At 39.3% G+C, this 16,609-nt stretch overlaps 3 protein-coding genes across 3 annotated transcripts; 1 reads left to right on the top strand and 2 right to left on the bottom strand.

Annotated features, from left to right (window-relative positions):
* Window positions 1–76: 76 nt before the first annotated feature.
* LOC103928128 (THO complex subunit 7A-like) lies at window positions 77–986 on the bottom strand. Its single transcript, XM_009337146.2, has 3 exons — window positions 807–986; window positions 472–694; window positions 77–364 (listed from the first exon to the last, which is right to left on the bottom strand). The coding sequence occupies exons 2-3, from the start codon at window positions 583–585 to the stop codon at window positions 242–244; spliced, it is 237 nt and encodes a 78-aa protein (XP_009335421.1). The 5' UTR covers window positions 586–694; window positions 807–986; the 3' UTR covers window positions 77–241.
* A 3,555-nt stretch (window positions 987–4,541) lies between these two features.
* On the top strand, window positions 4,542–9,552 carry LOC103928149 (leucine-rich repeat receptor protein kinase HPCA1-like). The gene is made up of 19 exons (XM_048564140.1): window positions 4,542–4,657; window positions 4,904–5,027; window positions 5,122–5,193; window positions 5,410–5,484; window positions 5,581–5,652; window positions 5,755–5,916; window positions 6,008–6,082; window positions 6,164–6,235; window positions 6,328–6,399; window positions 6,497–6,565; window positions 6,692–6,766; window positions 6,910–6,981; window positions 7,071–7,208; window positions 7,293–7,780; window positions 7,915–8,048; window positions 8,174–8,302; window positions 8,396–8,615; window positions 8,727–8,962; window positions 9,058–9,552. The coding sequence occupies exons 1-19, from the start codon at window positions 4,567–4,569 to the stop codon at window positions 9,487–9,489; spliced, it is 2,808 nt and encodes a 935-aa protein (XP_048420097.1). The 5' UTR covers window positions 4,542–4,566; the 3' UTR covers window positions 9,490–9,552.
* Window positions 9,553–9,873: 321 nt separating this feature from the next.
* Window positions 9,874–10,752, bottom strand: LOC108865616. The gene is made up of 2 exons (XM_048564139.1): window positions 10,492–10,752; window positions 9,874–10,409 (listed from the first exon to the last, which is right to left on the bottom strand). Exons 1-2 carry the CDS (start codon window positions 10,615–10,617, stop codon window positions 10,008–10,010), a joined length of 528 nt encoding a protein of 175 aa, XP_048420096.1. The 5' UTR covers window positions 10,618–10,752; the 3' UTR covers window positions 9,874–10,007.
* Between the last annotated feature and the right edge of the window lie 5,857 nt (window positions 10,753–16,609).

Below are 16,609 nucleotides of genomic sequence, written 5' to 3'. Positions count from 1 at the left end.
GCATCCAAGCATTAGGTATATACGATCAACTACTTTAGAAATAATTTAGGAAAGAGTTACGGCAATTTCCTTCTCATCAAGTAAACTTGGTAATTCATATATGCAAAGAGAATCATACAAATGCACAACAACAAGAATTTCATAAAATGGCTAGCATACTGCAACCACTCTCTTGCGTGCCCATTTCCGAAACGCGCAATCTTACAACTTGGAAACGGAGAGTCAAGAGATGCATTGTATTCTAATCAACATGCATGGGTTCCGACTTCCGAGCCCCCAGCTGCTCTTCCATTCCATTTTTCTCTTCTTTCTCCTCAATTAAACTCCTCTGTTCTACCTCTAAGGTATTCTGCAACTCATCCACCTGCGAGAACATAAAATACACCCGGAAATTACCCCACTTTCTTAAAGCGTTTTAATTCTACTGCTTAATGCACACAACATATCGGGAATTCAATAAAGCTCACGTACCACGTGCAGGAGCAGAGCAAACTGCTTCTTCCTCAGCTCCAGCGTCCGCGAACTTGCGGTGTTCGCCGCCACGGCCTCTCCCCGCCCTGAAACTTTTCTTCCTTTCGCCAGCATCGGAACTGACCGGAGATTATGAGTCCGGCGGAAATTCGATTTCGAATTTGACAAACCCTAATCTAATCTCCAGAAAGAAAAACCCCGTTCACAGCGGAGGATCCAGCTTCTGTTTGTGGAATCCAACGGCAAAGGAAGATGTTTGTTGTTTTTGCTCGATGGGAGAGAAAGAAGATGAATCAGAAGAAAAAGAGGAGGAAGAGAGAAGCTCGAGTCGTTACCTGCGAGAGGAAGAGAGGCCGGCCCGGGGGTAGCTGGCTGGCCTAGAGGAGCCAGCCGGTTGGCCTGATTCCACTTTTTTGGCGCGGTGGGACTCATGGGCGATTTAGTCCAGCTCTCACTAAGTTAGAAACGGTTTTCGTGGCATTTCAAGTTATTTTTGACCCTCTGACTGTCTGGCCGGATCAGTTGGCACCCCTTAGTGCAGTTAATTTTTTTTTTTCAAAAAATAAAAAATGAAGTCTACCCATCAACTGCAACATCATGTAATTTATGAAATATGATTAAATGGCTCTCTAGCATCACTCTTACTTATTTGAATTGGTTTACCTATTCAAATAGGTTTGTATTTTATTCTCTATAAATGAGAGAAAGGAATAAAGTATTTGTTGCGTGGAATTTTAATATACCATTTGAGAGAGGATCCTTGCCGGCTTATCTTTATGAGGATCCTTCAATCACATTCGTTCATCGTACATCGTGCAGTTAATTTTTGTCAGATACTGTTTATATTCAGTTTTAAATAATAAAATTTACAATGATTTTTTACTGCACGATGAACGAATATGATTTGAGAATTCCCAAGATCCTCGCAAAGAGGATTCGGCGAGGATCATCACTCATACTATTTCAACTTTCTTGAATTTCAAAAAATAAGTCAAATTTTCTATCTTTTTTTGTCATAATTGATATTAACTACGATTATTGGTGTATTTGTAAAACTGGTGACAACATTGGGGATTGTGTTAGCGCCTTCACTTTCAAGAATAAAGATGCTGTCACTTAGTACTACGGTCTGGTGATATTCATCTTCGTTTAGAAGTAAGATGTCTTAAGTTCGAATCTCGTGGATGACGAATTCAACACCAAATTAGGTTGTCCATTGTGTGGCTTAGTCGAACTCTTCCTCCTTCTAATATAAAAATATTGATGTACTAAAAAAAAAGAATCAAGATGTTTGCTATGCATCCACTCATAACATTTTATGTTTGATATTTTTTTTTACATAACATTGCATTATTCGATCATATCATTTATGTTCTATATAAGTCGCTCTCATCTAACAACCCATCTCTATTATTGTGATCCCACTCAAATATAATCGTGTCATCAATAAATAAATAAATTACAACTTGAAGGCCGATACTCTATGGTGGGATTAAGTGAGATCAATAAATAAATAAATAAATGAATTACAACTTGAAGGTCAATTGTCAAAAGTGGGACTAAGTGAGATCCTTACCTGGCTTGGGAAAAAGATAGAATGTGGAAAGGGAGGAGGATGCGTCTGATGAGAAAATTTTCATTGTGATTGGAACGCAATTGTTACAATACGTATTTTTATATAAATAATAAAAAATTTTAATATTTAAGTTATTAACATTTTAACATACATAATTTACTATTTATAGACGTGGTGTATCATCCCGTGTTCCGATTACACTGAAAAATCTCTTATGTGTGATTGGCTGGGTCCCACCACACTGACAAGGAATATAAATGAAAGGGTAATGCTAAGTAGATTAAATTTGTAAATTAAATGATGTGTCACCAATAAGAAATAAACATTTTAATCAACAGTTAAGTAATAATTTAATCATCAACTTCTATATCATTTAATTTGCAATATTAATCTACCAATTTAATCTCACTAGCATTACCTTATACGAAAGGATGCAACGTCAGGCAGATCTTCTCAGCTGGATCAGTTTGTTAAACTCTGGTTCTTATCGTTGTCAAATTTTGTCACTAAAATATTTGAAATTTTAATATATATTTGAGTTTATTTTTTATTTTTTATTTTTCCTTCTTTTATTTTTTCATTTGAATGTTTCTTTCTTTACCACAATTTTGAGGTTGCATGAAGAACCGTTCAAGATTGTCCTTTTCCTGGTTCCAATCGCAGTTGGTTAAAATTATGGGGAATACCGTTTACTTTTTTCATTGTTAAGTTCTTCCGAGGACTTAGTAAAAGCAGGTAGCTCAATGGTTTTATATTGTTCATTCCATCTGCATTAGCTTGAAAGGTACAAGGCACGACTAGTGGCCAAAGGTTATACTCATACATATGACGTTGATTATACAAAAACATTTGCTCCGGTAGAGATCAATACAGTTAGAGTGTTGCTTTCTTGGGCAGTTTATTTAGATTGGCTAATACAACAACTTGATGTGAAAAATGCATTTTTACACTGGAATCTTACGAAAGAGGTGTACATTGATATCCCGTCAAGGTACACATCAGTATCAAAACAAGGAGTAGTATGCAAATTGAACAAGGCATTGTATCTACCGAAACAATCACCTCGGGCGTGGTTTGGGAGGTTTCAAACAGCCATGATAAAGTATGGGTTCAGGCAGAGCAATTCCGACCGTGCACTATCAAATGTCGAATGAGTAGTTAACACCACTCATTAATATGTTTGTTATAGGCAATGATAAGGAAGAAATCTTGAAGTTAAAAGATTACTTGGCAATCGAGATCGAGATGAAAGATCTTGGCGGGCTTAAGTATTTTTTGGGTATGGAAGTGGCTTGGTAGAAATAGGGCATCTTTCTATCTCAAAGGAAATATGTTTTGGATTTGTTGACAGAAATCGGAATGCTTGACTATAAACTAGTTAACATTCCTATCATTCAAAACCATCATCTTGTCGTGTACCCTAACCAAATTTCAACTAACAAAGACCACTATTAGAGGTTGGTTGGGCGATTATTCTACCTAACTCACAGTAGACACGACATTGTGTAAGCAATGAGTGTTGTAAGCCAGTTTGTGCACTCTCTAAGAGAAGCCTGCATGGGTGCAGTTGAACGAATCCTTTGCTAACTGAAGTCCGCATCAGGTGGAGGCATCATGTTTTCGAAGAATTGACATTTTCAAGTGGACGGTCATACTGATGGGAATGGGCGGGAAATATTACAGTCTACTTCGGAGTACTTTACATTGTCAGAGGCAATTTAGTGACTTGGCAGAGTAGGAAGCAGAAAGTGGTTGCTTTGTCAAGTGTAGAAGCAGAATATAGAGTTATGGTGAAAGGAGTATGTGAACTATTATGGCTTTAGCAGTTATTTATAGAACTTGGGTACCCACCAACATCTGGATCAAATCTATTATGAGACAATAAATCGGCCATTGATATTTTGAATAATCCAGTTCAACATGATCGGGACATGTGGAAGTGGATAGACATATTCTTAAGGAGAAGTTAGATGGCAAACATCCTGACAAAAACCATTGCAAGTCAAGTCTTCTACTACTCACTTGACAAGTTGGGTATGAATCCTCACGTGGGACCCAATCCCTGCACGTGGGGCCAAGGGTACCCACCCATCACGTGGTAGTACAGTATGGGCCCGCTCCCTGGCTCTGATTCCATGTAGAAAATAGAGAGACGGGTGGGCTCCCTGGCTCTGATACCATGTAGAAAATAGAGAGACGGGCCATAATGCCCACTTCCAACAACACCGATATTTTCCCCAACTTGGTAATTACCACCTGCACAATCCGTTAGATGTGAGGTTTTATCACAAAAAATCTCGGTGTTAGTTAGAGTGGGGTTAGGATATTTAAACTATTACTTTTCTTTTTGTATGACCGATGTGGGATTCAACAATTTATTTCCCGTTTGAGGACGTAGGGTGAATATTATTGTATATTCATACCTTGTAAGTCGAGTCTGTACTATATATATCTGCCTTCCTTATGAGAAGAATAATATGAAGAACTGAAAGCCAAATAAGGCCTGAATTAGCAAAGGGATGGATCGAACTCGAGCCACTGATCATGTGTTTCCCCTGCTTGTGTTGATCCCTTTCTTTGTTATTGCAGTAGAGGCAAACATTGAGGAATGTAAGTTTTATCCAACTGCTACGTCCTTATGTAACTGCTTCTTCTCCATTAAATGGGCAGAACTCGTTAGCGGCATTCAGAAGTTTGGATCATAGTTAGACTTGTAGAGTAGTTCATAACCATTCCTTCTTTGATGATTATGGACTTATCAATATGACAGTGAATGAAACTTAGTAGTACGGTATAATAGATTGATAGATCCATGGATGGCGGTTCGAGCATTGAACCGTGTTAAATTCTATGCAGATGTCCCTATGAAGATTCTCATGGATGAGTGGAACATAAGACCAACCAGTTGGGTGGGTTCAGATCCTTGTGGTGACGGCAGCTGGGAAGGTATTACGTGCACGAATTCGCATGTAACCTCCATGTAAGTTTTTGCCTGTTTCCACCATTTTCGTTGCTTCTGGATGTTGCTTAATTTTCTTCCATTTTCGGATAACATTGGCTTCTTTTAATTTCAGAGCATTGGCAGATATGGCTTTGACAGGTTCTCTTCCCCGCGATATCGAGCTGTTATCTGAGCTTGAGGTTCTGTACGTCTTCAATCTGATTCTCCGCATTGCGTTTTACATAATTATGATACTTCACTTGCAACTAATATGTGAACCAAAATATCCAGGATTTTTCTTTCAAAGCGTTTTAATCGTTAGTGAAATTGCTTTAGCTTTAACTTCATTATTTGATTCATTTCTTGGTTATAGATTTCTCATTAGTCTTTTGTAACTCTTTTCTCACCCTTTTTCATATAGGAATCTGTCTTTTAACAGGGGCCTGAAGGGACTGCTTCCGGCATCAATTGGAAAGTTGACGAAACTAGTATACTTGTAAAAATGAATTACCGGTTTCTTCACTTTAGTAATTTTTGGTATGTGATTATTCATCCGCCTAACTACCTTGTTGCTTTCTTCTTTGCATGTCAGAAACCTGGTTGGTTGCAGTTTCTTCGGTCGAATTCCAGACACTATGGGATCTCTAAAGCAGCTCTCTTATCTGTAAGCCTTCCTCTCCCTCTCGCCCTTGATCATTCCAAACTAGGCGTTTAAACAGGCCAATATGCTATAACACTGCAACTCTTCATTTATATCCTGCTGCAGATCTTTGAAAAACAATAGCTTCAGTGGCCGGATTCCACCTTCCATTGGTAATATGACCAATCTTTCCTTTCTGGACCTTTCTGACAACCAACTTCAGGGATCAATCCCAGTATCTAACAGGACTGCACCCGGTCTTGATATGTTACATAAGGCGAGGCACTTGTACGTCAGTTCTAGTTAACCCTGAGCCGACTAATCTTTTGCCTACCTTGGTTTTGTGCCCCTCTGATTCTTTTTTACACTTCAAATACAGTCATTTTCAAAATAATCAGCTCTCGGGTACAATTCCCCGTCGACTTTTCAGTTCACAGATGGTTCTGCTACATGTGTAAGTTTTCTTCACCTGAAAATCTCAATTGGTAAGAGAAAAACATTACCTTATCTGCCTTGAGTACTTTTGTCTGTGCAGGATTTTTGACCGAAATAATCTAACTGGCGCCATTCCTTCCACACTCGGACTCGTGCAGACACTGCAGGCGGTGTGAGTATTTCATATTCACAAGAGATTTAAACCAAGATACTTCTAAGTTGTGGCTTGTATCCAGTTGTACTGAATATCTTGTTCTGGTACAGAATCCTTGATAGGAATTCCTTAAATGGGTCCGTTCCCTCAAGCCTCAACAATCTTACAAAATTGGTCCATCTGTAAGAAAATGGCGTACCAGACAAAGAATTTTCACTTTCAAACATGTTGTTTGGATTTCACTTTACTAAAGAGAGACTAATGGTAATATGTTTTCAGGCACTTGTCCAACAATCAGCTGACTGGCCCCATGCCAAACCTTACTAGCTTGAATGGCCTGAACTATGTGTAAGTACAACATTACTGATTTTTTCAAGCTCGATCTAAAAGATATTACGCTTTATGAATTTCATCACTTTTTCCCATGACTAAAAATTGTTACAATCATATGTATTCCATATCATTGATCTGCAGGGATATGAGCAACAATACTTTTGCTGCAACAGATGTTCCTACTTGGTTTTCGACATTGCAGAATTTGACAACATTGTATGTTTTATTCCTCCTCAATATACCCGTGTGTGTGTGTTTGCGTGTATATGGATGCAGTTTGAGTTCGAGTATATGTTATTCCATTTGAAATATCACAGTAAATGATCTGAATTAATGTACCTGTCAATCCTGTATGGCAGAATGATGGAGAACACGGGACTTCAGGGAGAAGTTCCTCCGGCCTTATTCAGCCTTTCCAGTTTGGAGACGGTGTGAGTATCATACTGATCTCTAATAGCACCTAGCTTAAGTGTAAAGTGGTTGTAAAGTGATTATCAATCTAACCTGTGGGCTGTTGCAGGTTACTGAGGAACAACAAGATCAACGGTTTATTGAATCTTGGAACCATTTCTAGCAACCATTTGCAACTAATTGATCTGGAGAAGAACTTCATTACCGACCTTATACAAAGTGATGGAGGATCCAACTATACATTGATGTAAGCCATAGTTCTCATACATCGAATATCAATGTCCAATTGTTTGTCAAACTGTCATGATTAATGGTCTGTTATCTTTTGCAGCCTCGTTGATAATCCAATTTGTGAGGCAACATACATGACAAATAACAACTGCACTGTTTCTCCAACCAGTTCCCCAATTTTGCCGCCACCAAGTAATTGTGCGCCAGTTGCTTGTAGTCCGGGGCAGGTTTCTTCCCCCCACTGTAAATGTGCATATCCCTACACACGAACTCTAAACTTCATATTTGTTTCTTTCTCCAACTTGGGAAACTTCAGATATTTCACAGCTCTTCAAGATTCTCTCCTAGAAACCCTTCAGTCCTATAACCTTCCTGTGGATTCAGTTGCTGTTAGTAATCCTTCCTGGGACTCCTCTTATCACCTTAAACTCTACATAGAAATCTTCCCGGCTGGCCAAGACCGCTTCAACAAAACTGGATCTTCAGCCATTGCGTCCATGATTAGCAACCAGACTCTGGCGGGGGCGCATCCAAGTTATTATGGACCCTTCTCTTTTTTTTTCCCTTATGACAACCCGAAATCAGGAGGTAAGTCTGAAAGTCACTCTGAACTTAGAAATACTAGTTGCACTTCTGCTTTAAAAGTTGGCAATGTTAACTCGATCTGATAACTGACGACACGTCTCTCTTTTCATTTCTCATGATTTTGAGGTGTGCTGCAGGATCAAGCAAGGGCTTGATAATTGGTGCAGCAGTTGGTGGTTCCGCACTTGTGTTATTGTTAGCCCTTCTAGGGTTTTATGCTCTCCACCTAAAGAGACAAGCAAATGATCAATGGAGCAGGTCAATGCCTTTGGTAAGATGTTGTTCATCGATAACTCAAAAAGGCGGTAGAGAAAAAATTATAACAGACTCAACGCATTATGCTTCATCATTAGGCAGTAAGCTTAGTTATTGTTTTTCTGTCTACGAATTCTGCAGACCAGGACTTATTGCAATGCTAGTTCTCCGGACCTAAAAGGAGCACGGTTGTTCTCTTTTGAAGAGCTTAGGAAATACAGCAACGGTTTTTCAGACGCTAATGATGTTGGATCTGGTGGTTATGGAAAGGTTAACTCCTAAACCCTACACAGTTACAAAATGTAACTTACAAAAATACTGCTAGATAGTGACAATATGACATCATTCGGTAACATTTTATAGGTGTATCGAGGAGTTCTTCCTACGGGCCAAATGGTTGCAATTAAAAGATCTAACAGGGAATCCATGCAGGGAGGGCCTGAGTTTAAAGCTGAGGTTGAGCTTCTATCAAGAGTACATCATAAGAATCTTGTCAGCCTTGTTGGTTTTTGTTTGGAGCAAGGTGAACAAATCTTGGTATATGAGTATGTTCCGAATGGCGATTTATTTGGAAGTCTTTCAGGTATTCAATTCATTTCTTCATCTTCAAATCTAAATAGGACCTCGCAGCTCCAACTGTTTCGTTCAATTTTGTCTCTTGTGAGAATGATCGATTAGAGACTTGTGAATGCAGGGAGGTCAGGGATCAGGCTGGACTGGATGAGGAGACTTAAAGTAATTCTTGGTGCGGCAAGAGGTCTGGCCTATCTTCATGAACACGCAAACCCTCCCATTATACACCGCGACATTAAATCAAACAACATATTGCTCGATAAAGATTTAACAGCAAAAGTTGCTGATTTCGGTCTCTCCAAGTCTATGTCTGACAGTGGAACAAATCACATAAGTACTCAAGTTAGAGGGACAATGGTAAGTTACTCATCAACTCGAGTACAAGTATTGCAGCTTTGTACAAAATATCACGGTATCATCTTAACTGAGGTCAATTATGTCTGCTGGTGTAGGGCTACTTGGATCCCGAGTATTACATGACTCAATTGTTGACTGAGAAAAGTGACGTTTATAGCTTCGGCGTGGTAATGTTGGAGCTGATAACTGCTAGAAGGCCAATAGAGCAAGGGAAGTATATAGTGAGAGTGGTGCAGATGGCAATTGATAAGACAAAATCTCTGTACAACCTTCATCAAGTTCTTGACCCGGCTATGGGTTCGGGAACAGATCTGAAAGGTTTGGAAATATTTGTTGATTTGGCGATGCTGTGCGTAGAAGAACAGCAGGATAAACGCCCTAGAATGGGGGAAGTGGTGAAAGAGATCGAGAACATAATGCAGCTTGCTGGTTTGAACACTGGTGATCAATCAGCGTCCAGTTCACCCAGTTATGACTACACAAGTATCGATGGTTTGCTGCCGTCCTCAAGGCCGTCAAGTCCTTGATTATAGTCCGGGATTACATATCGGTTTATGTTACCGCCCTCTTGCAGACATTGTTAAATCATTTCATGTTTCAGCTCTCTTGTAGACGTGTGTTAGGTCAGTTAATCAATGCAATGTGCTCGCCCTCTTGCACACGAGTTCAAATCCCCATTCCCGTAAATTAGTTTAGTTTAGAATAGAATAATTACATTGTCATCTTATTTTCCAAATTTCTCTACACCCTCGAAGAAAAAGAACCTGGTTGAAACTTCACACTAGATGAAGGGTAACATAGTAACTTGGTGATTGCGCAGATTGACTCATTTGCCGCTGGACCAACTGCCAACGTCGACTCTTACTTGCATCTCGACCTTACTTGCGAGTTCCGCATTCAACTACGACTGAGGAAAATGGAAATCTAAATTCAGGCAATGAACAATATTTCCGCACGCAAGTGTGATTAAGTTACAACAGATTTTGAGACCATTGCTTGAATGGAAAAGGCATTCTACAGACAACCACTTCAACTGCAAATCTCACTAAGACAATTTTCCGCTTGCCCTTTTCAATTCGTTGTCATGCCTTCCTTTCTCGCTAAGAGGTAAGTCGTAAAACTCCGACAAATAAGCCAAAGCCTCTGAGTTACTGTCACAAACCTTCCAAAGTGATGAAAGCTCTCCCTTGGAGAGGGTACCCCAGTCCTCACAATCATCAAGGAAGTTTAGTAGCTTTGAATAGAATGAGTCGTAGTTCATCAACAAGAACGGAACTGGAAGCTTTGACTCAATTCGTTCTAGCTGAATCAGTGCTAATATCACAAAAACTTCATCGAGAGTACCAATCCCACCAGGGAGAGCAACAACAGCTGTCCGTTCGGAACTACTGCTTCTAACTACAGCATCTACCAAACCATGCTTCCTAGCAGAGAAAAACCTGCAAGTATGAAGCAGTTATACAATTTGGCAGCAGTTCTAAAATGCACTTATGAACTTTCTAACAAATAATTATATCTTTCCTGCATATGAGATACACTTCTGATGGTAGGTAGGGATGATAGTTTGATGCTGTCCATTCGCCAGCTTCTTTACCAATCTTAAATCCACCAACCGATTTTCCTGCACGCAAAGCACCTTTAGTAGCAGCATCCATTAGCCCCGGACCAGCCCCCGTCCATGAAGTACATCCCAGAAGATTTGCAATCTGCTCGGAAGATGTGCGGAAATACAAATTTAATGAAGTAGACTACTGAGCATATTAAATTCCATAATGCATTTGGTGTTTTAAAGCTAAGCTATGTTTGGCCGTGGCCCTCTGGCCCCTCGGTTGGAGATAGTAAGAAATATGATCATGCACTATTTATTAAATTATTAATTTCTTGGAGAGACAGAGAGCTAAAACGAGCCCTCTGACCCTCCTTCGGTTGCTCATCTCCAACCGAAGGAGGGCTAGAGGGCTCTCTTTGGCCCTATAGCCCTCGAAGTCAGGCCATTTTTCTTACTATCTCCAATCGAGGGGCTAAAGGGCCATAGGCCAAACATAACCTTGTGACAAAAAACCATCTCAAACTGAAGGGGCTAAAAGACCATAGGGCCAAACATAATTTATTATTTTAATTGAATTACTATGGTTACTTAAATTAAATTACCACAAATAGCCTCAATACAAAACTTCAAACAACAGTCGAAAGGAGGAAACGCCAGACAAACGCATGCATGCTTTCCATCTCAATCCAGTATGTTACCAAAAATCTGCTTCCAATAATCCCACAACTCCATATGAACAAGTTCGCATTCATATGCTTGCAGATGGTAAGAAAGCTCCAACATATTCACCTACAACCCTAGTATTGTATTTCCCTATCTAACAAATACTATACTCTGGCAAAACATGCCCACTTGAATAGGGCTTTCGTACCAATTGTATCGAGAAAGGGATGAGCAGAAGCATGTCTCGAAAATCAAAAGCAAACTCCTTCACACATACCAAATAGAAGTCTTAATATCATTTGTTGAAACTCTGTATACATACTGTACAAAAACCATAAGGAAATTAAACATAAAAATAAAAAAGTACAAGAACATAAACAAATGTAAACCCAAAACTAGCCGCAATTCTCAGCTTGCCTATGTCCCAAGCCATAACACAAAATCTGCCTCTTTCCTTTCCAGTAGCCCATCCACTTTTCTGTTAGCGTCCATACAAAATTTCAAATCTATGAAAATGAGGCGCTGAATGCAATAACTTTCCAGAAAGTTTTCACTTGAAAGATATGTGTAACATGTACTTTACTCTCTCAATAGAGAAAACAAAAAGCAAATCTACAATGAGTGATCTATTAATTAATAAAACATCTAGTCTGCCCACTACCCTGTTATGGAAGATCAGTAGTTAATCAATACTTAAGTAATAATTTAATCATCAATTTCTATATCATTTAATTTATAATATTAATCTACCAATTTAATCTCACTAGCATTACCTTATACAAAATGGTGCAACGTCAGGCAGATCTTCTCAGCTGGATCAGTTTGTTAAACTCTGGTTCTTATCGTTGTCAAATTTTATCACTAAAATATTTGAAATTTTAATATATATTTGAGTTTATTTTTTATTTTTTATTTTTCCTTCTTTTATTTTTTCATTTGAATGTTTCTTTCTTTACCACAATTTTGAGGTTGTATGAAGAACTGTTCAAGATTGTCCTTTTCGTGGTTCCAATCGCAGTTGGTTAAAATTATGGGGAATACCGTTTACTTTTTTCATTGTGAAGTTCTTCCGAGGACTTAGTAAAAGCAGGTAGCTCAATGGTTTTATATTGTTCATTCCTTCTGCATTAGCTTGAAAGGTACAAGGCACGACTAGTGGCCAAGGGTTATACTCATACATATGACGTTGATTATACAGAAGCATTTGCTCCGGTAGAGATCAATACAGTTAGAGTGTTGCTTTCTTTGGCAGTTTATTTAGATTGGCTAATACAACAACTTGATGTGAAAAATACATTTTTACACTGGAATCTTACGGAAGGGGTGTACATTGATATCCCGTCAAGGTACACATCAGTATCAAAACAAGGAGTAGTATGCAAATTGAACAAGGCATTGTATCTACCGAAACCATCACCTCGGGCGTGGTTTGGGAGGTTCCGAACAGCCATGATAAAGTATGGGTTCAGGCAAAGCAATTCCGACCATGCACTATCAAATGTAGAATGAGTAGTTAACACCACTCATTAATATGTTTGTTATAGGCAATGATAAGGAAGAAATCTTGAAGTTAAAAGATTACTTGGCAACCGAGATCGAGATGAAAGATCTTGGCGGGCTTAAGTATTTTTTGGGTATGGAAGTGGCTCGGCAGAAACAAGGCATCTTTCTATCTCAAAGGAAATATGTTTTGGATTTGTTGACAGAAATCGGAATGCTTGACTGTAAACTAGTTGACACTCCTATCATTCAAAACCATCATCTTGTCGTGTACCCTGACCAAATTTCAACTAACAAAGACCACTATTAGAGGTTGGTTGCGCGATTATTCTACCTAACTCACAGTAGACACGACATTGTGTAAGCAGTGAGTGTTGTAAGCCAGTTTGTGCACTCTCTAAGAGAAGCCTTGATAGGAGCATATTTAGGCGACTTACTTAGCTTGTTTTCGTGCATCTATGTTGTTAATTCATAGTTGTTTTAGTAGTTTAAGCCATTTTCGTGTGTTTTTAGGTTCATATGGCTAAGGAAGCAAAAAGATGCATTTTGGAGCATTTTGGAGCAAAATTGGGCTTGGAATGGATAGCATATGATTGGAGCCAAAGTGTTGGACGAATTTGAAGGCCTTGTATTCATTTTGGACATAAAACAAAGGGCCTAGCCCATTCTCTCTTAAACCAACCCCAAGGCCATGCATTTCCTTCCAATTCCAAATCCCACAATCACTTCAAAAGCCATGCAAAGAACCATCCATTCCATCAAAAACAATCCATCAATTCACATGCAAAACCACCATTAACACACATGCACCCAAACAAAGCCAACCTAGCTAACCCTACATGCATTCTTTATGCAACTCTTCATCATTCCACCATTCATTCTTTATTCCACAAACAAGTCACATGCATTTCCACCTTCCTACTTCATCATTTCACCACATTCTCCCTCTTTAACTCATTTCATTATTCATTCACTTTGCATTCATTCAATTCCACCCCACATGCACCCTTTATTCTTCATCATTGCAACCATGGCACATTTACACCAACAAAACAACTCACATGCCATGGCCTACTCATATTCTCATTTCCTTTCCAACATCTCACATGCATTTCCACCTTCCTACTTCATCATTTCACCACATTTTCCCTTTTATTTCCACATGCAATTCTTCATCATTGCAACCACAAACACCTTAAACAAATAGCCATATACATCTCCACTCCTCCTATAAATACCCTTGCATTCATTCATTCAAAAATCATCTCATTCACAACACAACAACACACCACAAACACATTCCTTTCTCCCTTAGAATCCAAAAACCATCTTCCATTTCCACCAATCCTCATCCATTTCCATAATTCCCCAACACTTCCATCCCCCCAACCAACCTATCCTTAAACCTTGTGCTACAACAACAAGGAAGAGAAGAGTGCCTAAACGTTCATACAATTCAAGTTTTGAGTTGTTGGAATGTTTAGGTGTTTCTTTGATTTCAAAGTTTCATTTTAATTCTCTTTGTTTTGTACGTATGAGAAATGGAAGAAAAGAGTGCTTAAACGTTCATACAATTCAAAGTTTTGAGTTGTTGGAATGTTTAGGTGTTTCTTTGATTTCAAAGTTATGAGGAACTAAACCCCCCTTAGCTAGGGGGTGATTCGAAATATATGTTTATGCTTGCAATATGATTTGATTACTTTTAATTACGTTTCATAAGTTGTGAATTCAATTTGTTTAACTATTTGATTGATATCCTATTTATGTATGTTTATTAAGAATGAACGCTTAATTTTCATGCATGAATTTGACGCTAGAATATAAGTAAGTTTCACGTAATAGTTATGAACTTATATTCACAAGTAGTGGAGGTTGCTTATAAACAATCGCGTTAAACAAATTCTTGGCATAAGTTTCATGCAATCATAGTAACGAATGCCTCGTCAACACTTATAGTTTTCATGATGCTTAATGATTCTTGCTTGTATCTCTATTATGCAATTCATGTAGGGAACTTGTGAGGAATGCTTTGGGTTGTCGTATGCAATCATCCAATTCATTAACTTAAGGAAAACTTGACGGTTAATTTAAGCGGACCTAATTAACCCGGGGCGTTGAGAATTCATGGTTTAGAGAAAAGCAATTAGAAATCGTTTTGTATGCAAGTATAACATGTGTGGAGATAAACCCCTTGGCTAGCATCCATTCATTCCATTTCATCAATTTCATATTTACATTCTGTCTAGTTTATTAACTTGTTTCGTTATTTCAATTTTCGTCAAACCTCAATCCCCCTTTTTGCTTTAATGTTCAATTTAGTTAGAAATCAATTTAGTTTGTGTTTTTAAAGCATTTTGAGTCTTTTGGTTTGTCTTAGTGTTTTAACGTTTAGTTTCACATTCTTTGAGTCTAGTTTAGTGTTTTATATTGTTTTTACGTTTTGAGTCAGTTTCCAAGAGATTAACAATCCCTCCTAATCCCCGGTCCAGAACGATCCCTACTTACGTACTTACTACAATTAACAAAAAGAGGGTTTAATTTGAGTGTCAAGTAATTCTCGCATCAAATTTTGGCGCCGTTGCCGGGGATTAGCAACTTTGCTAATCCCTTGGATTGTTTTATTTTCGTTTGTTTTTATTTTTCCAGATTCTTAAATTTGTTTTGTTTCTTGTTTTAGGTACTAGTTCATGACTCGGAGTTCTCATCCGATTCGTGAACATATCCTGGAGTGATTGGGTTCTTCGTCCGGCTGCAAGACGTAAAAGAAAGCGCTACTTGGGAGGCAACCCAATACAGTAAATAAAACTTTTGCTTGTTCATTGATTTTTTTTCGATAAATTACAATTGTATCTAAACATGGCAGAAAGATGGAGCCTTTACAAAGGTTGAGTACGTGAGGCCCCACTACGTGGCAACACTCTCGGAGCAAGAGGCATCGGAGCAGGAGGCATCGGAACAGGAGGTCTCGGAGCAGAAGGCATTGGAGCAAGAGGCATCGGAGCGGAAGGCATAGGAGCGGGAGGCACCGAAGATGGATCATTCAAGGCCCCAAACCTTGGTGGAACGCTGGATGACCCAGGAAAGAGGTGCCTCTGAAAGAAAGCTGCAAGCCTTTGACGGTCATCAAGCTCGTCAAGTTTCCTCTTCATGCCTGACGAATAATTGTTGGCAAGCACGTGCAAACTTCGGTTCTCGTACTTAAGCTGTTTGATCTCCTGCTTAAGACTCTCCACCTCCGCCATCAAGGATTCAACCTGACGGGAGCGAGCAAGAAGGCGTTGACCCATGTTGGACACAGAGCCAGCGCACTGAACACTCAGAGCCAAGGACTCTTGAACGGCCAACTCATCGGACCGTCCTGAAAGCAGCTGACTATCTCTGGGAGTGAGGAGGTTCCGAGCTACTATCGTAGCTGTTGTGGCGTCCTGCATCACGGAATCTTCACCTGTAAGAGGACCGTTAGAAGATAAGAAAGAAGGGCGCCATACGTTACCTTGAAGCGGCACGCCCGTATCACTGCGGAGACTCAATTCTAAGCTAAGGTTCGATGGGTTTGCCATTTTTTAAAAAAATGTTCAAAGAGAAGGGGTGGACGGAGTAAATTTTCAAAGGGCCGGAAACGAGTTTCAAGAATGGGAAATCTTCAGAGTGTGTAAGTTGGCGGTGATCGATAGCTCTATAAAAAGCCAAGGCAACGCGTCCACCGATTCAAAAAAGCCGGAATTTGAGGCGTAAAGTTCGGCGACACTCCCTCAGCTTTTCAGAAAACGTGTTCAACACGTGGAGGTCATCATCGCAGCTACACGTCTTTAGCCGACAAGCGCAAAGTTCGGCGACGCTTTCTCTGCTTTTCAGAAAGCGCCTGCTCAGAAATCGAAGAGGCGTCTTCAAATATCGAAGAGTCGTCACTATTTCAAAAAGCCGGATTTGCGGGA

The sequence above is a fragment of a genome, unplaced genomic scaffold (genome assembly GCF_019419815.1).
Source record: "Pyrus x bretschneideri cultivar Hongxiangsu unplaced genomic scaffold, Pyrus_bretschneideri_v1 Contig38, whole genome shotgun sequence".
Classification (NCBI taxonomy): domain Eukaryota; kingdom Viridiplantae; phylum Streptophyta; class Magnoliopsida; order Rosales; family Rosaceae; genus Pyrus; species Pyrus x bretschneideri.
This window is presented reverse-complemented; position numbering and strand designations above follow the sequence as displayed.